Source organism: Athene noctua, chromosome 4 (assembly GCF_965140245.1).
Source record: "Athene noctua chromosome 4, bAthNoc1.hap1.1, whole genome shotgun sequence".
Lineage (NCBI taxonomy): Eukaryota > Metazoa > Chordata > Aves > Strigiformes > Strigidae > Athene > Athene noctua.
In genome coordinates this window covers 34244634-34269851 of record NC_134040.1, presented here as the reverse complement: position 1 = coordinate 34269851, position 25218 = coordinate 34244634, and the positions used below count along the sequence as shown (strand labels likewise).

Sequence of the window (25218 nt, the reverse complement as noted above, 5' to 3'; positions counted from 1 at the left end):
AGCAAACTTCATCAGGGAATACTTGACCCCATCATCCAGATCACTTATGGAGGAATTAAACAGAGTTGGACCCAATATTGATCCCTGGGGGACCCCACTTGTGACATGTTGACAGTTTGAAAAGGAGCCATTTCCCACCACCCTCTGGGTGGGGCCTGGCAGCCAGTTCCCCGCCCACTGCACAGACCCCTTGTCTACACCATAACACACCAGTTTCTGTAGGAGGAGGCTGTGGGCAACTGTGTCAAAAGCCTTGGAGAAATCCAGGTAGACAATGTCCACCGCCCGCCCACATCAACCAAGTGGGTTACTTTGACATAGAAGTGATCAGGTTTGTCAGGCACAGTTTGCCCTTGGTGAATCCGTGCTGGCTTTTCCCAATCACATGCTTCATCACATATCATTCATGCGATAGCCCCCAGGAGGATTCCTTCCATAACTTTCCCAGGGACTGAAGTAAGACTGATGGGCCTGTAATTTCCTGGATCCTCCTTTAAACCCTTCTTGTAGATGGGGTGACATTAGCCTTCTTCCAGTCTTCTGGGATGTCCCCTGATCTCCATAACTTCTCAAAGATGATGGAGAGTGGCCTTGAAACAACATCAGCCAGCTCTCTTAACACCCTCGGGTAGATATTTTCAGAGCCCATCAATTTGTAGGGGTCAAGCTCCTGTAATAGTTCACATACCAACTCCTCCATCACTGACAGTGGGTCTGTGTTTGCATCAACCTGGATTTTTGTTCCCAAGGCCTGGGGCAAACAGTGCTGGGAAAGATGGAGGTGAAGGAAGTGTTGAGAACCTCTGCCTTTTCAGCGTTGTTGGTGACTAATTCACCCCTCCTGTTGAACAATGGGCCGATATTTTCCTTCTGTTTCTGCTTGTTGCTTATATACCTGAAGAACCGTTTCTTGTAGCTTTTGATATCTCTGGCCAACTTTAATTCAAGCTAAGCTTTTACCTTTCTAACTGCATCTCTGCAGTTGTAGTAGTAGGAAGACATGCTCCTTAGCAAGGATGTGGGATCATGACCTGAACAAAACAAGCTGTGTTTAGCATGTGATGGCTGGTCCACATCATCGCTTCCCGCAGCAGCATCCCCTGGTCCCTGCCAGACAATCATTACATGCTTTTGTTAGATTTCTATATATTCTCTTTTCTGTAAATTTGAAGAGGACCTTCCCTTCCAGTAAATTACAGCTTTCCTTTGGCTTTCAGGCCAGTCTGCAGCTCATGTTTTCATACAGTCTGAGTTGCTCGCGTTTGGCTTTTCCGAGGCGCTGACTGCGGAGAAGGTTAAGCAGTTTAGCGGTTGAATTGCTGGTACAAAAACAAGCCTACAGATTTCTGATCCAGAACACACACCAAAACAACACATTATAGAGAAACAGTCCAGCAGGAGACAAGTATACATGCTATCGCATTACACCCCCCCAATGTTTATTTACAAAGCAAGCCAAGTAGGACTGCCATCCCTCTGGGTTTCCTTAAATGTGTATTTTTCATGCCCAGAAATTGTCCTTGGATCAGGTTTTTGGTGGGAGGGGGGGGTGTAAAGCAGCCGTCCATGCAGGACCTGTGGACAGCAGGCTTCTCCAGCTCATCTACCAAGAGGTGAAATGCTGGTTTGCATGGGAGGGCTTGTCCACAGCTGCTGCGAGCTCTAAAATAACGGAGACAACAGCAGATTTTCTGCCCCTGTGCTGTGGCTTTCCATCCAGAGAGCACACCCATCATCCCACCTGGGGGACCTCAATTATCACCACAGAAGAAAACACCTTTCCAGTGTTTCCAGACTCTGCAGCTTCACACAGCCACCCTGCATACCCCAGTCCACAAGCTACAGCCCTTCACTGAGCTGGGTCAGCACACCTCGAAATCTACGGGAGTATTTCCAAGTTTTGAAGTGGACTGGTCCAAGGATTGTGAGCACTAGCAAGGGGAGGAAAGTCGTGGAAAAAATGCCCCCAAAATGGAAATATCCCCTAAAGGCTGGGGAACTTGATATCAGTACCTGGAGGCACATATCAAAGCCTCTGCTATCTTTTTACAATTTCACAAAAGTCTTAATTTTTCTACCCTCCACACCCGCCTTATTAGAGAAAAAACACTTTTTCCCCCAAGAGAAGACATGGTTTAAATCTCACTTCAGCAGGGCTATACAAGTCATAACACAAAGCAGGTAAAAGCCCTTCCCTTTATAAAAATGCCTCTGTATCCTCTAAGAGCTGAAAGAGGCTGAATATTAATAACCATTTTCCAAAGCCCCCAAACCCCACTATTTGTCCAAGGGCTCAAAGTCCTCTAGACCTATGGATCCAGGGCAACAGGTTGCCAAGTACCTAGGTGACAGTATGGTCACCACCAGATTAACAAAGCACCGGGAGGTTACAGACTGGGATGGCGAGGTGAGGTAATTTACTCAACGCGCCCTGGGAGCCGAGGATGTCTGTGAGGTGCCTGCAAGTCCACAGATACCCAAGCGCAAGCTGCAGCATACAGCTCGCTGCATCATATAATCCCTGATGCAGCCACAAGGCATAAAGCTACAAAGAATAATTACAAAGAGAACCATTTTTAAGACACATAACACAGGTTTAGTGTTTTTTTTGTTGTTCCCCGTCCCCTCCTTGGAGCAAAGTCAGCCAGGTTCCCAGTCCCTGACCTGCCCAGGTAAAAGCCAGTCCTAGGCAGGAGAGCTCAGGAAAGGCAAGGCAGGGCAGGCTGGGCATTTCTTCCTCTCTGCTCAGCAAACCCAGGAAGACTCAGCCCCGCTCACACCTCGCTGCTGGTGTTGCTACAGTGCTGGAGGCCCCTCATCCAGGATCAGGGGATGCTCACCCTGGGGGTCTTGGCACCCGCAGCTCCCTGGGCAAAGGGGCTGGTACCAGTGCCTAGGACAAGGAGCAGCTCACAGCGTGAAAAAACCTTTGCAGCTGGGTGTGCTTTGGGGAAAGGAGCCTTGCCCAGCTGGTCTGCTGTGGCAGTCCCCAGTTAGGGTTCACAGCTAACCCTCACCTGGCTCACTTGACTTAGGGGGGACCTGACCCCCTTTTCACCCAGCACCAGCTTTTTTCAGTACTGCTGCACACACCGGCCCATGTGCAAAAGCAACATTAACAGAAATCCACTTTTGTGGAATCTGAGGGGTTTCCACTGCCACAGAAAACCCTCTGCACCTCACTTTCAGGCTCCAGAAATCGGTGATAGCCCACAATAGCAGATGTTGCTCCTCTAAGCATGACATTTACCTGAATAAACAACCATCCGTACTTGCCCAGCCACATCCCCATAATTAGTATTTGTAAGGGAAGCTGGGATTTTTAGGGACAATTTCTTTCTGCTTCTGTACTGCCGGAAAGTACGCTAGTGTACATATCATGATTCACTTGGGTTCACTCCCTTACAGGGTGGGATGAGTGACCCTAAAGGACTTCAGCAACAGCCTCTACTGTCCCCACGTTAAGAAATGCTTGCTAATAAATCACGCTGCCCTTCAGTAAAAGAACAACACATGGGAACAGGAAGTAAATGCATATATATGAATATATATATTAAAAGTCTAAATGAGTTTTCCCCAAAATACACAGCTCAGCAGAGCCAAAGACCAAAGAGCAACAGAGGAACACCTCCCAGACCTGGTAGCTACTTCTAGCCCAGATGTAAAGCTTGCTGTGGGTGTTGGGGTGTGAGAGGTGGCACCAAGGCACCCTGCCCGCTCCCACCCTGCCAGCTCTCATCAGCCCAGCCTTCACTGCAAGGAAAAATAAGCTCCCTGCTTTGCCCCGATACTCCAGGAAAACCCTTTCCTGGGGAAACTGGCAGTTTGTCTGTTTAGTGGCTACTTGTGCTGTTTGCCAAGTGAATTTTGGAAGAGCATAACCAGGCACCTCAGTGGGGGTGAGGAGAAGGCTCAGGGTGAGTATCCCAAAATGCTGCGTACCCCAGGATGTAGAGCCAGAGTCACCACATGAAAATTCCAGGTGCTTTAACAGCAGCTGTGCAAGGAGGTAGTACAGTTTTATAAAGGTATGCCATTTATACCTGAACTAGCCAGTTCTATACCTGACCTCGCTGCTTAGGCAGGGGTCCCCAGGAGCTCAGGGCAGCAGAGGGGCAAGAGGTCAGCAGTGCTCTTCCCGGCACCAGGTAGAGCTGGGCATCATTCAACAGGCACAAAACATTCTCAGCAAAAAGCTTCTTATTCCACTAGATGGTGCCCGGGCCTTGCTTAAGGATGTTGCTTCATGGTATGGACAAGGACGCAGCCAGGACTGGGGCTGGAGGCGTCTGGGCACCACGCTGGGGTCCTCATGGGGCTGCAAACCCACCATTCACAGCCCTGCAGTGGCGAGACCCCAAAATTACATCATTTCCTAGGTAATAGTGTATGCCAATCCTGAGCTCCTTGGAGCATTGCCCTGCTCCATCAGACTTGGGGTGTGGCAATTCCGGGACAGGTCACCCAGCCCAGGCTGCCAGCAGTCCCACCGCCCCTTCTGCTGTGAACTGGGTGGGCCAGCACAGGAGGTCCCTGAGCCTTTGGGGTTTTTGTGGATGCTGTTGTGAGAGATGAAAAACAGGCCTGCAAGAAACACAGACTGAGAAAAACAGCCTGAGAAAGAGATAAAAGTTAGCAGGAGGAGTGGAGGCCCTCTGAGCTAAGGAATGACTCAAACACTCACAAGTAATGAAACTAGCTCCTTCTATGGCAAAATGACCCGATCATTGGACAAGGGAAAGGCTGTGGATATTGTCTACCTGGATTTTTGAAAAGCATTTGACACAGTTTCCAATAGAATTCTCACAGAAAAACTGGCTGCCCATGGCCTGGGTGAGCGAACGGTCTGCTGGGTCAAGCACTGGTTGGCTGGACAATCCCAGAGAGTGGTGGTCAGTGGAGCTAAATCCAGCTGGCGGCTGGTGACAAGTGGTGACCTCAGGGCTTCATGCTGGGACCATTTCTGTTCAACATCTTTATTGATGATCTTGATAAGGACATAAGTGTATCATCACAGCAAATTCTCAGATGACACCAAGTTAAATGGGAGTGCTGAAGATAGGGAGGCACTTCAGAGAGACCTGGATAGATTGGATCCCATTAATGGGATAAGTTTCAACAAGGCCAAGTGCCAGGTCCCGCACTTGGGCCACAACAACCCCCTGCATGGCTACAGGCTCATGGAGGTGTGGCTGGAGCTGTCTGGAAGAAAAGGATCTGGGGGTTCTAATTTACAAGCAGCTGAACGTGAGCCAGCAGTGTGCCTGGGTGGCCAAGAAAGCCAACGGCATCCTGGCTTGTATCAGAAATAGTGTGACCAGCAGGAGTAGGAAGGTGACAGTCCCCCTGTGCTCTGCACTGGTGAAGCCACACCTGGAGGGTTGGGTCCAGGTTTGAGCACCTCAAGATGAGAGAGGGAGCGAGGGCAGAGAAGGGCAATGAAGCTGGGGAAGGGCCTGGAGAATAAATCCTGTGAGGAGCCATTGAAGGAGCTGGGGCTGTTCAGTGTGAGGAGGAGGAGGCTGAGGGGAGACCTCATCACTCTCTGCAGCTCCCTGAAAGGACATTGCAGAGAGGTTGGTGCTGGTCTCTTCTCACAGGGGATTAGTGACAGAACAAGAGGGAATGGCTTCAAACTGCAACAGGTGAGATTCAGACTGGATATTAGGAAAAAAATTTTCCAGAAAGAGTGGTCAGAGAGTGGAATAGGCTGCCCAGGGAGGGGGTGGAATCCCCATCCCTGGGTGTGTTTAAGGGTAGTTTGGATGAGCTGTGGGGGGATGTGGTGTAGGGGAGAACTTTGTAAAGTCAGGCTGAGGGTTGGACTCAATGATCCCAAGGGTCTTTTCCAACCTGAATGATTCTGTGATTTTATAGTCACAGAGTGGATAGTGTGGAGGTTGAAGCTGATGAGGCTGCCCCAATAACACAGGATGCAGCTGGAGTGGGGAGCCCTGTGGAGACAGGACGGTTCTGCTCTGGGGCACCTGGGCAAGTTCCAAGGGGCCTCTGTCTGGTGAATGACATTTGCTTCATTATCCACAAAATGCATGTTAAAGTTACCACCCCTCAATATGCTAACAAAGACTAGCAAGAACATGCTAATTACATCATCCCATGAAACACCTTACCCCTCCCCATCCATGGGATACGTAGGTATGTGGGTCAACCCAGGAGATGGACCCAAGGAAAGTGGGTATAAATCGAAGGGGGCAAGGATGAGGGGTGGTTTGGAGAGTGCAGTGAAGTGAAGAAGACGGCTGCCTCCTGGAGCCCTCACTGGTGGGATCAACACAGGAACCCAGACCGGTGATCTCTATTCCTCTATTCCCTCCATCTCCCTCCTTTCCTTTTTCCCCTTTTCCTTTACCAGCATTAAGCAATGCAAGGCATACTGTACTGCTTGCCACAACTTGTTATATACTTAGCCAAATATTGTGTGTCCAATCAGTACATTGTGGGAAGTTAATAAATATCTGGACTTTGAGACTTGTCTCACCATTGCCTGCTCCATTGGGGATTTATGAATCTGAGTCACTTGTGTCCCTCGTCTGAGTGGGATGGGACAGCTGTCCATGCCTGGGAAGGTGCATGCAAATCCCTGCCTGAGGCTGCTTAAACCTCCATGTCCCACAGTGCTGGCACCAATAGCTTGATGCTCTGGTGTGGGGTGTAGTGGGCATAGGTGATTTTTGATCCTTTCAGCTGGAGAGCACAAGCTCTAGCGAGGCAGAGCCCTGACAGCTCGTGCTACTGATCGCACCAATGAGATACACAGTGTTTTCTTTGTCCTGGTGGTCCCAGAATCAATTGCCCATGCACCATCCCTAAGAATTGACTTTACCCTGACTTCTATGGCCTGCAATGGGACCTGTGCCTTCCCTGCGGGTGGCCGTGTGGAGGGCAGGGGAGCAGACGTGCTGCAGGTACATCACTGACATCATAGATGCTCCCACCCCGTCTCCCTCCTCCACATGCTGAGGGTGGCACTCCTCCCCACGAGGCTCAACACCGCTCCCACTGTGCCGTTTGCTTCAGCAGGCCCATTTGAGCAGCTTCTCGGGCAGAAAAAGCAACCTGCAATTGCATACACAGTGATTAACTCCAGGCACAGCTGGTGGAATGGCTCCAGCGCATCAAAGCTCACGTGCAGAGGCCAGCGGTGGGAATGGCGGCAGCACGGCTGGGGCGGTATGGTGCTGCTGGAAGTCCAGTGCGGCCAACAAGTGCCCCGGCAACGTGCTGGGGATTTCTTGCTGTGGGAGGTGGACAAGCCGAGGCGAGTGATGCTTTGTGGGGCTTCCAAGCAAGGACAAACTTCCTGGGGAGGTGGGTGGCCCTGGGCAGGAGCCGGTGGGGTTTGATACGCCAAGGGAGGGATGTGCAGGGCCAGTTGGCCAAATTGCAGCCAACCACAGGTGATGGCTGTGCCAGGATCGCACTGGGACCAGAAAATCCCCTGTGCCTGGGGACCAGCCCCCCTGCAGCACACTGCTCATGGCAAAGCAGCTGCCTGAAGTCCTGCTGCAAACGCCAAAGTTAGCAGAGCCTTAGGTGCAGAAATGCCTTTATTTCTCCATTAGGCTGGAAGTGAAACCACAAGGACAGAGGCTTTTTCTCACCGTTTATCGACTCGCTTCGCATCAGTGCACATACAACGCTACCCTATGCTGTGTAGCACAACTGCTGTTACATAGCTGTCTAGCACAGCAAACACATGCGTTGCCATCGCAGTGCCAGATAGAGCCCCCCTCAAATTAACAGCAGGGTTGCACGAACCAGTGATTTTTGCCTACTGGACTGCGAAGCACTGCGTGACCCCCAGGAATGTGTAGGGTGCCCCTCATCTAGGCAAGAGCAGCCCCCACAGCGGGGATGCTGGGGGAGGGATGACATGTGGGACCCCTCCTCCCACCTCCACCACTGGAGCCCACCGGGGTGGATACCAGGCAGCCTCTCAGAGGGCCCAGCGGCTGTGGGGGTGCCCTGGGGCTCCCCACTCCGAGGGCTGCTGTCCCATCTGTCGACTGTCACTGCGGCTGCCCTGTTCCCCCTCGGAGGACTGGCTGCTGCTGTCTGCGCTTCCGAGGCCAGTGTAGGGGCCGTGTGGGCCACCTCCCGCCCTGCCAAGGGCGTAAAAGGACCGCTCGCGGATGTGGAGCTCATCCGCACGCTTCACCTGGTCCATCTGCCTGCTGTGGCCCAGAGCTGCAAATGCCCCCGGTGCCCCAGTCCCTGGCCTCCTGCCACGGTGCCCGGAGAGGTGGCCACCCCTGGTCCCCACCACTGCTACCCTGGCCTTGCCACCTTGCCCTCGCTCCTGGCCTTTATCCACGGCCATGCCACCCCCAGCTTGCCCTGCCTGCGGAGAGGGGCTACCCCCTGCTTCAGTGGCATGCAACCTGCCCCCAGCATTGCCACCGTGGCCACCAGCCCTTGCCTGAGCCCTTCTCGATGCCTGGCTGCTGGCTTTCCCATGTGGGGACACCACTTTGTCTGTTCTGAATGTCTTGTCCAGCCCCACTCCGCCCAGCCGGACCCTCTCCCCCACCCTGGGCTGTCCCTCCCTGTGGGGCTGGGGGGTGGCTGGCCCCATTTCCCCTCTCCCCCCTCTCCTTGCCACAACACTCTTGCCTGCCTTGTGGCCACTGGCTGTCCCCAGGGCTGTGGTGCAGTCCCCCTCACTCACCCTGGGGGAGGCCACAGTGGTGCCCAGGTGGATGCTGGCCCCCCCAGCTGGGAGAGCAGCCACAACCTCCTCCTCAGCCTCCTGGCTGAGGGTGGTGACAGCCAAGCCGCTGGGCCTCCCCTCGAACCTCTTCCCCTCACCTCTTGCCTCATCATCGCCACTCCCACGGATGCCAGCCCCTGTGGGGACAGTAATGTCACCACCAGAGACCCTCCAGGGGCTAGGGGCCACCAGTCCTTCTCCATCACCAATAGTGGTTGCACCATCCTCATCATCTCCTGTGGGACGACCAACCCTAGGGCTGTCGGTGACGCTGTCCCCATGGCTTGGGGAGGCTGTGGTGGCAAATCCTTCAGGCTGCCTGCCAGCAAGGATGCCATCGTCATCATTGCCATTGTGTGCTGCAGTAACACCCAACCTGGGCAGGGGGCTGCTGGTTCCCGCCGTGAGGGTGCTGTCATCCTCACTGCCAATGGTGGCACTGGCCTGCGTGGTTTCTTGCTCCCCCACATGAATGTTGGCCCTCCCAATGAAGATGTTGACTTCATCATCCTTGTCTGGAGAGATTTGGGTGAAGCTGGTGCTGCCCACCTTCCCGCCGGTGACAGTGACACTGCCCGAGTCGGGGATGTAAGCATATTCATCCACACCTTTGGCATCAACTTGGACATCCTCCATCTTCTCGCTGACAGAGGCGAGAGTGGCACCTCCCGTCCCTGTGCCCCACATAACACCCTCCTGCCCTTGGCCAGGGATGGTGGCCTCGCTGCTGGCCTCATCCCCAGCCCCTGTGGTGGTGGGGTTCCTCTCCCTCCCAGTTGTCATGGCCCCCTCCACTGGAATCCCCCTGGGGGCACCATCATCCCTGTCATCACTCCTGACACCAGACCTATTCCCTGCTATGGCCTTGCCAGGGCGTCCACCCTGGGGAAGAATGGAAACACCACCATCAACTTCAACCACCAAATCCAGGTCACCACTGCCCTCTGTGCTGGCGGGGGTGGGAACCACAACGCCAACACCACCGCGTGCTCGCGTGCCGGTGCCCGGGTGAGGACTGTGAGCACCCCCAGCGACGCCTGGGGTGCTGTGATTTTCAGGCTTGAGGATGGTCCTGTTCTCCATTGCATCGGTGCTGCCATTGTCACCGTCCTCCGTTGACCCCTGCTGGGCATTGTCCTCACCCAGCCGGTGGCCAGAGACAGTGGTCTGGCTGTCAGCCTCTTCCTTCTGTGTGGTACACACAAGGCAGAGGTCAAGGCCAGCCCCAGTGCCTGCCAGCAGCGTGGGGTGTTGTAGCCGAGGTCCCGCCTGGCCCCCTCCTTACCTTTATCTGAGTCTGGTTCCTCCGCGTTGAAAACGAGTAGACATATTTGAAAACGTAGAAGCCATGCTTGGTATTGCAGCCTTTCAGTAGTATCTGTTGGGGAAGAAAATAACCAAACCCCACAATTTTCTTATTAAATGCAACAACAGGAGCTTCCCTTGCTATGTCTGACACTGCAGGAGGGTCCCACCAGCATCCCCTGGGGCCCCAGGGAGGGTGGTACCTCCCACCACCTCCTGGCCACCAGCACGGGCAGGGACCTGGGCAGGATGCGTGTGCTCACCTCCTGAGCTCTGGGGTTTGGTTTTCCCTTGGGCTCACTTTCTGCCCTTGCTTGCTTTCACGATCTGTGGGGTTTTGTTTTGCAAGATAGCTTATGGCTTAAATAAACAACTTTGTTGATGGTCCCATCAGACATGGGTGATGGGACTGAGGGTGATCAAAGCACTGGCAGGACAGCAGCTGGCTTCCAATAGGCAGAACCAGGCATTTACTTCCACACTACTCATCTGAAATTTGCTGCTGATGTATTTTACACCAATGCACTTTGAAAAGACCCTGTAGTAGCTGGGCCTGTATCATTTACAAACTCACCTGTGGGTACACCAAGCATTTGTGGTCTGGGGCTGGGCACAGGCAGAGGAGCAGCCTGTGGGTGGCAGACCTTCCCTCCCCTGAGCACCTCACACCTTTCCCCTCCCCTACTCTTTGTAAGGGTTGCTCGGATGCAAAGGGACTGCCAGTTTCTTTTTCCACAGCTCACTGGGGCTCTCCTCCAAAAGCAGCTCTTTCTCCCTGTGCCCCCAGTGCAGGGCACCCCACAGAGTCCAAATGGGGCAGGGTGGGACGTACCCGGTGCTGTCCCACACAGTTCCCGGCAGCTCTCCCAGGCAGCGGTGGTGGCACCTGTGGGCAGTAAAACACAAGTGAGAGCCGACATGTCAAATGCTGCCCGATGTCCAGGCAGCTGCCAGCGCCCACTGCCAGCCGCCTGCCCTGCCCAGTGTGATTTAGTATGCTGGGCAATAGCTATGCAGGACAAAAATTATATTTATCTTAGTCAGCCCTTTTGTTGCAGTTCCATCTGTCGGAATTTCCCATGAGGAGAGCTGGGAGATGATTGCAGGCATCCCTCCGGCCCCCATTACCCACGTGGGTAAGGCGAGCATCCTCCCCATGCTTCCCTTCCTGTGGCTCCACTCGGGCTGTTCCCAGGCCAAAAGCTCTGGGCAGATCCCAAATCCACAGAAATCAAGGGGAAGAGTTACACCATGGCATGACGGGGAATGTCACTGTGTCCAGGGAAGGGTGGGAAAACTGTGTTGATAAGCCAGTAAGTTCCCAGGCACTGCCTGGAGAGCCAGCTTAAAGCAAGCAGTAATAGGAAAGGCTAAAACCTCATTTCCAGGGGCTGAAAAGTTTTGCAAATTCTGCTACACCATGCTTGCACCACACGCTACTTTTAATAGGATATTGTTGCTCTGCAAATACCCTTTTTACTGGATTCTGCTGCGGAGTATTTTTATTGCAGAGCAATTTGAATACACAGCACCACTGCTCACACCACAATGCTCCTATTTTACGGCTGAGATTTGACTGCACTGGGAGCCTGGAGCTGGTTAACTGGTGGTGATTCTCAGTGTTCACTGGACGACTGAGCAGCAATGCCTGCACCCTCACAGCCAAGTTTCTGTATGTGCTTGCAAGCTCCCGGCTTCCCCTGATTGTTCTGGCATCTTTTGGGATGTAGTGGCCAGTGCATCTCTCAGGGATGGGGGACCCGGAGGTGGGAGCATCCTCTGAACCCCACCAAGCCATTTCGGGGCATCCTCTATATGCCAGAGCAGGAGATGGCCCTGTGGAGGGGAGGACCCTCCGGTGTGAGCAAAATCAGCCACTGAAGCACCTCAAACCCAGCTGAAAGGGACAGAAATACACCCCAGACTATTAAATATTCCTGGCTTATTCAACGTCAAACGCTAGATTACAGCCCCGGTTACGCAGCAGAGTGTTAACCAGCTCTATTCTGTGCCCCCATCTGAAAAGCAAATCTGCTCTGTTTTATTGCCTTCCTGATGCTGCCTTGTGACAGACTCAGTTGTGCAAGCTTGCCCCAGGAGATAAAGGATGCAGCACGGCCCAGGGCCCAGCCCTCAGGGAAGATGTGGTTTCCCTCCTTCTTACCCTGTCAGAAAAGCCAGCCTTTGCTAGGCGCAGACTTTCACTCTAGCTGTGTATTTTGTATGCTGGGTAACAGTTATTCAGGACAAAACCAGCTGCTATTATTTATCTTAGTTTGCCCTTTTGTTTCATCTGTCCATCTGTCAGAATTTCCCATGAGGAGAGCTGGGAGATGATTGCAGGCATCCCTCCGGCCCCCGTTGCCCACGTGGGCAAGGCGAGCATCCTCCCCATGCTTCCCTTCCTGTGGCTCCACTCGGGCTGTTCCCAGGCCAAAAGCTCTGGGCAGATCCCAAATCCGCAGAAATCAAGCGGGAGAGTTACAGGGACCCAGACCAGCCCTTGCACAATGCCCTAAAATTAAAGGGACAAGCTCAGGTGCCTTCACTGCTAATATATATTTTTCCTGCTGGGTTCACCTCTGCACCAGCACCACAAAACCACCCCAAGCCCCAGAGGTGCTATAAGCAAGTACAACCCCTCTTTTCCTCCTGCTGAAAGCATGCCAGGGCACACTGGGTGGCACACCCCATGCTTCTGGCAGTGTGCTGGGAAGCTGGGGAGAGCCATACTCACGGGTGTCAAGAGGGCTGTGCTGAGCAGGCACAGACACAGGCACACGAGGGCTGTTTGCATCTTGGCAGCTCCTGGGGGGCACAAAGCAAAGAGTCATTTGCCGTCCCCAACAGTCTCAAAAGCTCCTGCTGTCCCAAAGGCCCCATGGCGGTGGGGTTATCCAGCGACGCTGGCTTTTGCCAGCCTTTGTGGTGGCCCTCAGCATCGCTCTGCCTCTCTGTGCTCCTTGAAGCACAGGCAATGCCTTGTGCATACAGCAGTGAGGCGAGGATGTGTGCGGCCAGCAGCACCCAGTGGGCACGCTGATACCAGGTGTTAAAGCTTCTTAACTCACTTTGTCAAAGCAGCTTTGGTGCAATAAATGACCATCAAAACCACTGCAGGCTAAGCCATACATTCATAAATCTTAATTAAGAAACCTGCAAGCTGTTTTCAACAGGAGACAATAGCTCTGTTGGCTAATAATTCTCATTTCACCTGGCCACCCTGGCTTGGGCTCCCAGGTGCAGCCTGGAGGCTATTTTCAGCCATTGCTACAGAAAACACTGGAATTAAATTCACACACAGGGATCAGGAGTACAAAGCAACACAGGCTCAAGAGACCGTGATGCAGAGATGCGCAGAGTCACAGCTTGGGCCACCTCCCCGTCCCCACCGCGGCTTGCCCAGAGTGAAAGCAGGAGATGCCCTGATCAAGGGTGACAGAGCCAAAGGGCTGAGGAGAGAGACAGGGCAGGCAGACTAGGTAAGAAGATTACCTTTCGCCGTCGGAGGCAGGTCTCAGCGACAGACCTTGGAGGCTGTGCCCACTTTGCTGAAATTTAAAGTTGGCCCCAGGCGCATGGAGCCAATCAGCTCCTGCCCAGGGACATTTGTCAGGGCTGGCAGTGCCCGCAGATAACTAGGGGGAGTAATTTCCAGCTAAAAATGTGTTTGTGGTGGAAGACAGCTATCAAATGTTCCACCTGGCTGGATAAACAGAAAGCACAGTTTATAAATATCTGTTCTGAAGGCGAAATTGCTCGATGATTAGCGCAGATCTTAGCGTGGCACACATCCAGCCCGGTTATTGATAAGAGGGGGTGCAGTGGGTTGTAGCGTGCTCACCGTGATGGACATGGGAAAGCTGGCAGGGCTGCAGAAAGGGAAAGGTGATAACTCTGAACCTGCCCCATTTGTGGCCACAACCAGCACCATGGAGCAGTGCTGTGCAAGCTCAGACCTGCTGCCACGCCACAGCCTCTGACACTTGCTTTTTGGGTTTCAACCTCAACCTCCCTGAGCTAAACCTGGTGCAAGTGTGAAATAGAAGAGTGCTAAAAAAGAAAAAAAAAAAAGATTTTTTTCCTGCCCTGCTTGCACAGGTCCCTTTGAGCCCACATTTGCTGTGGAAAGGCACTACAAGGATGCATACAACATACGTACTCTCCTCCTGCCCCCCTCTAGCTTTGGTGGGATTGCTGGTCGCCCACACAGATGCCAGGTGCGGGGTTCCCACTGCTGTGGCCAGCCCGGTGCAGCCACTCACTGCGGTGATGGTGACAGCAGCTCCTATCCCACCTGCCACCCTGCCCCTGGGAGCAGGCATGACCGCTGCGTTAGCACCAGAAATGATTAAATTATCAGCATCCAGCCTCGGGTGGGAGCAAATCTCAGAGCCAGAAGGAAACTTGCCCCTTCCCCGCAGGCCAGGGGAGCTGCGGTTGGATGCTGTCCCACAGGTACTGGAACGCCTTGGACCAGGGAGACAGAGCTTTGGCCAAGAGCCCAGGGGGGCTGACGCACATGGGGCAGGGCTGTGCACCCTGTGGGAGCAAGACCCAGGGCCCAGCAGTGCCAGGGGCCTTTGTCCGTGCCAGTTCCCTGACGTCTTTGGGCACCCCCTGGGGATGGGGATGATGGGGCTCTCAAATTCCCCCCACCACAACAGCCACGAGGATGTGCAGGGCTCCCCGGTGCTGCTGTAGGGCTTTGGGTCCCAGAGGTGCCCACCCTGCAGGCAGCACCTCCTGCCACCCTGGCAGCTGCAGTCTGGCTTTGGCACATGGAGGCGGTTTTGTACAGCAGCCAGCAGCTTGCTGTTGCCAGAATAGAAACTCATTTTGCAGTTGGACCTATATCGGGAGCTGAACACAGGTTTCCTTTCTGGGAGTGTGAGGACAGCATGGTACCCGCTGTAACCCATACGTGAGGGCCATCACTTTTCCTAAATAGGCGCACCTGCCTGGAACCCAGTGGGATTTGGTCCCTCACCCCTGGGGCTGCTCCCCAGTTGGCTGGGGCCACACTCCTGTAGGGAGGTGACTCGGGGCAGGGACCCTGGGGACTGCAAGCTGGGCATCCCCATCCCTGACGCTGTCACTGTGACAGCCTTACCTTGCCCTGGGGACAAGGCTGTGTAGTGGGGAGAGACCATGGACCATTCTGGCTACAACGCTGGTGTCCAAAACACAGGTCTGAGGTGCCTAGCCTTGGGGGGACCCACATGCCTGGCGCAGGGATGCAGAAGCAAAGCTCTCCTTACAGGGATTTGCATCTACAGCTGGTAATGCACAGAAAGAGAAATTAATGTCTTTATTAATACTGTCTGGTGTGTGGTCAGGCTGTGGGAGGCATGCTACTGAGGAGTGGAAGATGAAGTAAAGTTATCATTACTCACATATTAGAAATTCATGTCAGCTCTACATAAGATGTGTCAGTAATTCCACAGCAGTGACCCTAAAAATGCACTTCCATTTTTTGGAGGGGACTCTACAGAGGCTTTCCTAGTTAGCCATTGTGTTCCTTCCTCCTTTTGTGTGCATCTGAGCTGGAATAAAGAGATTTAACTCTGAGCAGCATGAGCACCTGTAGGCCCTCAGCCCGCCAAGTGCTGTGCCACCTCATCGACCCCAGGAAATTTGGCAGCAAACCCTTCGTCACAGACAAGCTCAGTTCGGTTGCTTTATTTCATTTCACTTTGAGAGATACAAAAAAAAAAAAAAAAGCAGCCTGGGATGGAGCTGGAGTGCACCATGAGCCACGAGCCACCTGGCATCCTCTCTGGTGCGCAGTGGCTGCAGTGAGCCTTCATATGCACATTCCTGAGTGGGATGAGGCAAGCAGGGAGCAGCACCAGGGCCATCCCCGCCACCGGCTCACTGGCTGTAGTAGTAATCCTGGCCATACACGTCATAGCCATGCCCCTTGTAGTAGCCATACTCATCCTCATAGGCCCGGTAGCTGTCCCCGCGGGCGTACTCGTCCTGCTCCCCGTAGCTGCCCTCCGTGGTGCCCTCATCCCCCCGGCCACGGCCCCCAGCCGTCACCTCGTACTCCCACTGCTCCCCAGCTGTGGTGGCATCCGTGGGTCCCCCATTGCCCGTGGTGGTTGCCTGGGACAGTCCCTCTTCACCTGTGGTGCTGGCAACAGTGGTGGCTTCAGTTTCCTCCTCCTCCTCTTCCTCTTCTCCCTCCTCTTCTTCTTCTTCCTCCTCCTCTTCCTCCTCCTCTGCCACTGTGGTGCCATTGCCGTGAGGTCCCTCTCCCCACTCAGTGGTGTTGGTGCTTGTGCCATTGACACCATTCTCATTCTCAGCTATCTCTTCTTCCTCCTCCTCCTCCTCCTCCTCATTCTCATCGCTGTCTTCATTTTCAGAGTCACCCTCTTTGCCAGCAGCACCGTTCCTGAACCCCTTCAGGGGCCCTTGGCAGCCCTTGCCCTGGCAAAGGGAAAATAGCATGGCATGAGTTGGGTGGCAGGAGGTTGCAGGTTTTTGGTGCCGCATGGCATGGGGCAGGCATGGGCCCAGCTGAGAAGCCCTCCCTGCACCTTGCATGGCAAGGATGCCTTTTTGTGGTGCCCCTTCTGACCCTCCCACCAGGTTAATGCCCAGAGCTTGACCCAGCCATGGACATCTTGCACAGCAGAGCTCCAAGCGGAGTGCAGGGCATCCTATGGGTGCAAGCAAGCGTGCAGGGAACATCCCCCCCCTCCAGGGGTGCTCCCTGCCAGTAACCCCCAAACCACACCTGCTGAGGTGATGGAACATCTCCTCCCAGCCTGCCCTGGCAGTTGTCAAGGGCTGCTCCAGCGAGGTGGCCAGCTGCCTCAGTGCCAGCATGGGATGGCTCCTGCAGGGACAAGGGGAGGAAAGGGCGGGTCATCAGCAGTGAGAGCACAGCACAGCCCTCCCAGCAGCCAGAGGGGCTTGCAGGATCCCCACGCATGATTTGGGCACTGCTCTGAGTTTCCTGCTTTCCCAGGGGTCTTGCCCCAGGCTGAAATTGAGAAGCTGCAGCAAGGTAGCCCAAGCCATGGAGTTAAGCGGTGGCAGCTGGAGTTGGGTGTTCCCATTCTAGCTACGCATTTTGCCTTGTGAATCATCTGAAGGTTTGCTTTTGAAGTTGTTCCATTCCAGTTTCCAGTAACCAAAGAAAGCCACAGGCACACGAGGTGCAGACACACCACACCCCAGGTGATGGCTGGCAAGAGCTCAAAGCCAAGTGTCAGCCTGAACCCCACCAGCAGTAAGCCATCAGCTCGACCACGCAGTGGAGCAGGTCTAGCCACTAAAAAAGGCAATGAAAAACTCAAATGCAAAGCAGAGCCTGGAGGAACCGCTGAGGAGCTGTCCCCAGGCTGGGAGGAGGATGAACCCAGCCACAGCAGGGAGATGTGGGGTCGCTGCCTTCCCTGCCCCAGGCAATCCCCGCTGAGTGCATCCCAAGACCAAGGAAGCTCACCCTGGTGTTTTGGGCCAACTCAGACACTTAAAATATGGGCGCATCTGATGCCAGAGAAAACCCAAGCTGTTTTCTTCTCCACTGGAGGTGCCACCAAACTGCATGGTGCAGCTGGCTGTGCCGATGGGAGCCATGCTCCCCCCCCATCTAGCAGCTGATCTAAGGGTTCTCTTTACATACCTATCACTGACTTTGAGGCCCTTCATCATGACCTTGGGGCCTTTCATTTTAATTTGTTGGCCACCCCTTGCCAGTGAAGGCACACAGCATCCCTGCCCAGGAATGACCACTGCTCTGGTGCCCTTGAAACGAAAGGGGCAGCCCTGAACAGCAGCTGCATTCCTTCATATCACTTAATTTCTTCCTAGGGAATGAAATTCCCCCTTGCTGTCAAAGTTATCCCTAGTGATTAGAGTGGTAGGGGAGAACAACAGGCAGGAAGGGGCTAATTGCAGGGATGTGCCATGGCTGGCAGAGGTGCCTGGGGGACGGGGGCCACCTTGTGCTGCGCCCCAGCCCCAGGTGGGCTTCCAAAGAGGGTTTTAAGACCAGATGCCCAGACTTATGCTCCTGTTGAAAAGATCCCTGAAATTAGCATTCAAATAATTAAATTAAAACACAAATTTTAAAAAATGCGATTAGACCTGCCAAATAGGTTTTCAAGCATGCCAGATCCCTGTCTCAAAGCACTGGCGTGCCTGAGACCACTGGATTATTTTTGCGTATTCGCATCCGGTGAGGCACAAGCAACCTTTGTAATCCTTGGCATTTAATTTTGGACCTGGGTGTCTCTCATAAATGCAGCGGTGCCCAAACTCATATGTGACGCAGCAGACAGGAGCAGCGTTACCGGCTGGGCTGGTACAAACGTGCATTTCCCAATATAGCACCAGTTTGTGTCCCTCCACATGCACCCATGCAGAGAGTAACTGTATTTTCCATAGCAATTTTATCAGCACTATGGGGGCAATGCACCTGAAAGGGGAAGGTAAGAGGAATAAATCCCTAACAGTGTGTTTTGCCTTGTGGGTGACCCTTCCTGCTCCTGCCCTTTGGCCCATCCTGCTCCTTTCTGAGCCACTGAAAATGGAAACCCGGAAAGTTTGTCTCAGGGTCGTTTGGTTCATTGCCCACCCATCCTCTTTAAAAAAAGATGAAAAAGGAAAAAATAATAAAATAAAGCCCAGAGTAGAAATCCAGTTGCATCCAGAGTGCAGGGCTGCGGGCAGTCAGCGGCCACACATGATGATGAGCAGAGACTACAAAACCAAAGAAAGTTCCCAAATTCCTGTGTTTGTTTTGCAGGCTGCTAGTTTGCTGTACTCACCCCCGCTTCCTCCTCCTCCTCTGAGCCGTCCCCCTCTTCCTCTGAAGAGTCACTGCCCTAAAGAGAAGGAAAACTGAGCCGTAGCTGGGCTGGCAGGTCCCCACTGGTGTCACAAACACGATGGTCTCAGCCCAGCCCTGCAGGCCAGTAGCAGACGGGGCACAGACTGTGCCCCCATCTCATTTGGGCCAATATCTCTGCATTTGGTGAGCGGTGAAGCATCAGCAAGTCCTCTGAAGAACCCACCTGGTACCGTCGCTGTAGGGGATGCACGTAGGCGTATCTGTACAGGTAATACCGGTGCCTGTTCTTGAACACCTACCAGGAGAAAAAAGGGGTTAATCTCATCAGTCGGGGGGCTTGGGTACAGGAGTGACTGAAATGTCCTCATGCTCAAGACCAGCGCCGTGTGGGACTGGGCACACAGGGTGGGGGGAGACCCTACCGCGTTCTCTTCTGAATCGTCTGACTTGGCTCGCCGCAGCCAACTCTTGACCTGGGAGAAAGGCTGGGTTGACACACACCCCACATCAGCCCCGGCAAGGTTCCCCCCCGGCCCGGCACTCACCGAGAAGGCGCACGCCATCCCCACCAGGCACGCAAAGACCAGGGCAGTCCTCATGGCTGCTTTCTCTAGGAACAGCAAAACATGGCAAGGGCTTGCTTTTCAGCTAGAAAGCACTGTCACTACCCCAAAACAGACAGGTGTTTGTGTCCACCTGGGCAGGTGGGGAGAAGAAAGGCTGACCTCCAGCCTCCTCTTGATGAGGTCAACCAACCCCTCCAGAGACCCAGGTTCCATTTTTTTTTGTGTGTGTTTTTTTTTTTGTTGACAGATCTGCCTCAGTTTCCAGGAATATATTTTGCTTTTGCAAGAAGCCACAAAATACCAGAAAAGCAGGTTTCAACTGGCAGCTGAAGCGTTGCTTTCCCTGAGTGTGACTTCTCGCTCCTGCTTCCCCATCAACTGTGAGTGAGTGGGGAAAAATGATCCCTGCCAGAGATGCGAGAGGAGCCGCCGGTGGGAGAATTCCCCACTGCAGCCACCCTCCCACAGACCTGCAACCTGCTCGGGCTCTGCCCGGAGAGCAACGACCCCAGGAATTACACCACAGGGAGTTTAACTTCATTGAGGAAAAATAAATAAGCAAATAAATGAGTATGATCAGGTTCTACAGGCTGCCACTGACAAAAAATAGCAGTGGCAAGGCACCAATAGAAGGAGCCCCCCGTAGGCATATCCAGAGGGGAGGCTTGGCTCTGGGCAGGTCCCAGCTGCACCCTCCAAGCACTAAATCTCAGCCTGCCCTCCTCCATCCCAGACACAGCAAGGAGCACACCTAACTCTTCCTGCGGTGCCCCAGCCTCCCCCAGTGAGAGACACTCCCAACATCCCCCCGGGCCTGGTCAGGCCCACTAATCTTCCTTTTCCCTACCCTTTCTCCAGCTAAACCCACCACCAGCTGTGCTGAGTTTTGGAGGGAATCTGCACTTGAAGTTTCCCCATCTTTTTTTAACTCAGGCTAGAAAACAACTGGCCACAAGCTAGCTTTCCTGGCCATGCAGTGAGGGTCTGGATGTTCATCCCCTCCACCTGAGTGCTTCATGAAGCCACAGACCCAGGAAAGAGCTAAAAGCAGCACCCAGCCCCAACAGCAAGTTGAGCCCTGCCATCCCCCTGCAAAAAAGCAGACGGCAACACACAACCCAGCTGGGAAAAGCAGCAGCAAGCTTACCCCACCACAGCACCAATGGCTACCCGCGGAGTCAGCCGGCACAGATTTCCTCCTGCTGCTGCCCCACCAGGATTATAAGGTCTATTTTTGCCCCCCCCCCCCCTCCCCAAGTCAGTCGCCGCCCTGCCCAGAGTGACGCCAGCCCTCCAGCGTGCACCAGAAAACCCCCGAACTTCAACGCCGGCAGATTTGGTGCACAAACATAGCACCCCGCGCAGCTGCCAAACCCGGGGAGGTTTGCACCACGCCGCTTAATTGAGGGTCTGGCCTCAGAGGAACGGTTGGGAGGCTGGAGGGTATAATAACACTCTGGGTTTAAATTAAAATAAATATTGGGAAATCTGTTCTCGGGGGGTGTCTACCTCCCTTTTTGGAAAATTCTGTCACTGTTTTCTCAAGAAGACAAAAAAGACCAACCTCAAAGGCCTGGCTTCACTGTCACTTGGGCAGAGCCATTAGACAAAAAACGGCTAAATCCAACCAATTCCCTCTCCAGGCTGCCTGCAGAGGTGAAACAAACCTTGGGAAGGGCAGGGAAAGAAAAAGGGACTCATATACAGGTGTCACCAGTTCCCCTGTGAGAGCTGTTTCTGCCACAGTGATGCTACAAAAGACGTGTCTGCATCACATCTCGTGCCCCCTGAACCACATGGACACATGCAGGGGCCAGCCTGGTTCCCTGCTCCCCAAAAAACAGGTATTCCCCAGCTGAAATCTGGCAGCTCTGTACACGTCCCCAGCAAAGCAGAGCAACTGCCTAGGGAAAAAAAAAAAAAAAAAAAAGCAAAAAAGCTACCCTCATGACCATCCAAAGCTCGGTGGGGACCTTGGTGGCAGGATATGGCCAGTGGTGGGAGCCCACCCCTCCTGCGCCTGAGGGCAGAGGATGGAGGCAGGTGAGTGCTGTGGCTGCTCCCCTGCACCCACCTCTGCAGACACATCTTTTCTCCTTTCCCTATATTGATCATTTCCTGCTGGGATTTCAGCTGCCCAGCTCTCCAGTGCACTTCTACTCCCTCTTTTCTAGACTTTCTTTGCCCCCGTGTTGCTCCTGCACATGCCCGGACATGACACTGGGTTGCAGCTGCTCAGGGTAATGACTTCTCACAGAATGTGGCTTTGCTTTCCACAGTGGCAAGGAGAATTGTAAATCCCACCGGATGCCTTCAGCCCTACAACCCTCAGAGAGGGAACAGTGGGGCTGGAAAATCCATGCCTTCCAGCAGGTCGATGATGCGAAGGTTAGCCAGGGATAAAACTGTTATTTAGGGCAGAAAAATCTGCTTTATGGTGGAAGACCTGAACGCTCATGTTTCTGCTCAAAACTGGAGGCTGCACTTGCCTCACGCACATCCAGGGGAGACCAGTTTGGGTCTGAACTTGATTGGGAAACAAATGATTTCCAGTGAACCAAATTCCCATGTTAGGACCAGAAAGACAAAGCTTTTGTTGTTGTTCTTTTGCCTTCTTGCTCACCACCACATCAAAGAGGTACGTGGTGTGGAGTTGCTGACAAAATGCCATGCAGATCTCGTGTTTTTGGGGAAGGAGAGGTGCCTTGAAGCCCCCCAGGGGTCTGGCAGCCCTGGCAGCAAGGCAGGCTGTGCAAACCCCGGGGCTGCAGCTTCAAAGCCCCATTGTGTCACTGTGAGGAGCCCTAATTACAAGGGAGGCCTGGAGCTGGCCATGGCTTTCAGCTGGCGCCTCGGGCCAAGAAAACCCACACACAAAATAAAAAGAAAAGAAAAAAATTAAGAAAAAAAAAAAAAAGAAAAAAAGAAGCCATGCAGTTTTCTGATGCCAACGCAGCAGCCTCCGGTAAAGAGACACCAGCCAGTGTGGGGCTGGGGGGGCTGCCCTGCTGAGGGGGCATATGGGGGGCACAGAACCAAGACAGCCCCTTTTCCCACTGCCCCACACCATCATGGGCTGCCCTGTGCCTGAGAGCCCTGAGCACGTGCCCAGCTTTGAGTCTAAATTTCATCAGGGCTGGGGAACAGAGAGTGCTGGTGGGAGGCGATTTTTAATGTAATTGAAGGGCTGCTGCTCCAGGCTGCTTAAAAAAAGAAAACTGACTATAAAAACGCATCTTTCACCCAAGATCCCTAAAAAGCACCAGGATAATTAATGTGTGCCGAAGTGCCTTGCACGGCCAGCGCCTATGTTTAGCTCCTGGGCCAGAGAGTGGGTGCTGCCTGGGCAAGCCACTGGCAACAGCAACCTCACAGCACCACGCAGGGACACCAGCAGGGAAGTTAGCCAAACACATCTAAAATGTTTCCATTTAAAATTAATAATAATAATAATAATAATAATAATAATGAAACTTTAAAAAGCATCACATCTCAGGTTTGGAGCATCAGTCTCTTAACAAAATCACAGAATCATCCAGGTTGGAAAAGCCGTTGCGGATCCTCCAGTCCAACCATGAACCTCACACAGACCATTCCCAACTCCACCAGATCCCTCAGGGCTGGGTCACCCCGACTCTTCAACCCCTCCAGGGATGGGGACTCCCCCCCTGCCCTGGGCAGCCCATTCCAACGCCCAACAACCCTCTGCAAAGAAATACTTCGTCGGAGCCAGTCTATTTTGCTGAAAGCAGCATTTGGTATCTGTTAAAAGTAATCACAGGATCTGACAGCTTCATGGAAATAATCTTGCCTTTGTAGATAAACAGCTAGAAACAAAACACGGAACAGCTCGCCTGCATCAAGGGGATATGCCAGCAGGTGACAGCCCAAAACCCCCATTTTTAAAGAGGCAGATTGAGATGACTAATGTTGTCTAATAGTGTGACCAGCAGAAGCAGGGAGGTGACAGTCCCCCTGTGCTCTGCACTGGTGAGGCTACACCTGGAGGGTTGTGTCCAGTTTTGGGCACCTCAGTATGAGAGAGATTTCGAGGTGCTGGAGCGAGCACAGAGAAAGGCAACGAGGCTGGTGAAGGGCCTGGAGAATAAATCCTGTGAGGAGCCATTGAATGAGCTGGGGCTGTTCAGTGTGAGGAGGAGGAGGCTGAGGGGAGACCTCATCACTCTCTGCAGCTCCCTGAAAGGACACTGCAGAGAGGTTGGTGCTGGTCTCTTCTCACAGGGGATTACTGACAGAACAAGAGGGAATGGCTTTAAACTGCAACAGGGGAGGGTCAGACTGGACAGTAAGAAAAAATTTTTCCCAGAAAGAGTGGTCAGGGAGTGGAATAGGCTGCCCAGGGAGGGGTGGAGTCCCCATCCCTGGGTGTGTTTAAGGGTCGTTTGGATGAGATGCTGGGGGATGTGGTGTAGGGGAGAACTTTGTAGAGTCAGGCTGAGGGTTGGACTCGATGATCCCAAGGGTTTTTTCCAACCTGAATTATTCTGTGATTCTATGATTCTACGATTGTATGACTAGGCAGGTGTGCAGCATGCAGCCCACGTGTGCCAATGCAGCAGTTTCCCCGCTGTGCTCCCATCGTTTTTCAGCATGCACATGCACACTGCCGTGTCGCTCACTACAGATGCTGGTGAGTGAGCTGGGGGTTAGGCAGGCAGCCCACTTCCCAGGCCCCCCCTGGGCACATCACTGCCCCCTCACAGCAGATGATGACGAACCCCCCGGCAGCTGCTGCTGTGCCCAAGCCCCATCATCTGCCCCATGAGCCAACGCTGCTGGGGTTTCCACCAGCCCCTGGCACCAGCAGTGGCACTGTGTATATATTTGATTTAATTGCCTGAGCCCGTGGAGACATCATGGTCAGAGCATCCCTGTCTGGTGCAGGCTGACATGGTTTCTATGTCCAAATTTAATTATTATTTTTTCAGGGTGATAAATGAGCAGAGCAGCATGCTCCTGTCCTGCTTGGGTCCACTGTAGGGCCAAGGCTGCGGTCGGGGCTGCACCGTCCTATTTCCACGCCCTGGAGCTATTCTGGAAGGAAACCTCAGGGCCAAAAATAAATAAAGAAAACAAAAACAGATGGACACTTTGAGAATGGTGCGGAGAGGCCAAGGTGCTGCTGCAGCCAGGGAAAGGGGCACCCCTACCACACAGCATGGTGGCCAAGGCACCTCCAAAATGTGCGTAGGGGTCACCAGAGGCAGAATTTGCTCTGGCTCCCACCTCTCCCCACGTGGTGTCAGGGACAGGAGTGTACGTGCCGTGGGCACGGACTGGGGAGCAAAGTGAAGAGCAAGGAGATGGTGCACCAGCAACAGCATAAGAGATCCCTGCCTCCTCCCCCTTACATGGGGGATGAGGGAGGTTTGTCCTCATGGCACAAACCCAAATGCAAACCAACGTCAGCTGGGCACGTGGCTTGTTATTTTTTTGCAAGCAGTCAATTTTAGAATAAAAGAAGAGGGGAGAACACCTAAAATACACCATATATCAACCTCAGTTATCAGTACACAACCTTTATATATTGGCCCTCTGCCACATAACTTTAATTCTTCTCTGAGGTGGGAAACCAGATAAAGGAAATTAATTCTGTTGACACGCCAGGCAACAGGTAGGTCTGTAACACAAGCACTTTGAGGCAGCCTGAACTCTGGGGAACAGAAACCCAGCGAATCACTGAGGCAAGGTCACAGCATTCTCACAACTCCCAGCACTCACCACCACCCAGGTCCTCCCATAGTTGAGCAGTATCTGTCTACCATATTTTCTCTGGTCTTTTG

General features: G+C 53.4%; 2 protein-coding genes across 3 annotated transcripts; both read right to left on the bottom strand.

Moving 5' to 3' along the window:
• Positions 1-7561: 7561 nt before the first annotated feature.
• MEPE (matrix extracellular phosphoglycoprotein) lies at positions 7562-13589 on the bottom strand. Its single transcript, XM_074903851.1, has 5 exons — positions 13532-13589; positions 12774-12844; positions 10869-10922; positions 10017-10109; positions 7562-9919 (listed from the first exon to the last, which is right to left on the bottom strand). The coding sequence occupies exons 2-5, from the start codon at positions 12831-12833 to the stop codon at positions 7958-7960; spliced, it is 2169 nt and encodes a 722-aa protein (XP_074759952.1). The 5' UTR covers positions 12834-12844; positions 13532-13589; the 3' UTR covers positions 7562-7957.
• A 2161-nt stretch (positions 13590-15750) lies between these two features.
• IBSP (integrin binding sialoprotein) lies at positions 15751-20610 on the bottom strand. Of its 2 annotated transcripts, XM_074903849.1 has the most exons (7): positions 20562-20610; positions 19394-19458; positions 19271-19321; positions 19072-19143; positions 18826-18882; positions 16785-16886; positions 15751-16474 (listed from the first exon to the last, which is right to left on the bottom strand). In XM_074903849.1, exons 2-7 carry the CDS (start codon positions 19445-19447, stop codon positions 15911-15913), a joined length of 900 nt encoding a protein of 299 aa, XP_074759950.1. In that variant the 5' UTR covers positions 19448-19458; positions 20562-20610; the 3' UTR covers positions 15751-15910. The 2 variants fall into 2 exon arrangements, with proteins under 2 accessions (XP_074759950.1, XP_074759951.1); XM_074903850.1 differs by lacking the exon at positions 19271-19321 and having other exon boundaries at positions 20562-20603.
• Positions 20611-25218: the final 4608 nt, after the last annotated feature.

What these genes read in the sequence shown, in the direction of transcription:
- MEPE (XM_074903851.1), bottom strand. Translation starts at nt 12,833, where the DNA reads ATGCAAACAGCCCTCGTGTGCCTGTGTCTGTGCCTGCTCAGCACAGCC. An exon ending in ACTGTGTGGGACAGCACCGG is followed by an intron (nt 10,110 to 10,868) that starts GTACGTCCCACC and finishes CTTCCCCAACAG; the next exon opens with ATACTACTGAAAGGCTGCAA. An exon ending in GGAACCAGACTCAGATAAAG is followed by an intron (nt 9,920 to 10,016) that starts GTAAGGAGGGGG and finishes TGTACCACACAG; the next exon opens with AAGGAAGAGGCTGACAGCCA.
- IBSP (XM_074903849.1), bottom strand. Translation starts at nt 19,447, where the DNA reads ATGAGGACTGCCCTGGTCTTTGCGTGCCTGGTGGGGATGGCGTGCGCC. An exon ending in ACGATTCAGAAGAGAACGCG is followed by an intron (nt 19,144 to 19,270) that starts GTAGGGTCTCCC and finishes TTCTCCTGGTAG; the next exon opens with GTGTTCAAGAACAGGCACCG. An exon ending in ATGTTCCATCACCTCAGCAG is followed by an intron (nt 16,475 to 16,784) that starts GTGTGGTTTGGG and finishes TCCCTTTGCCAG; the next exon opens with GGCAAGGGCTGCCAAGGGCC.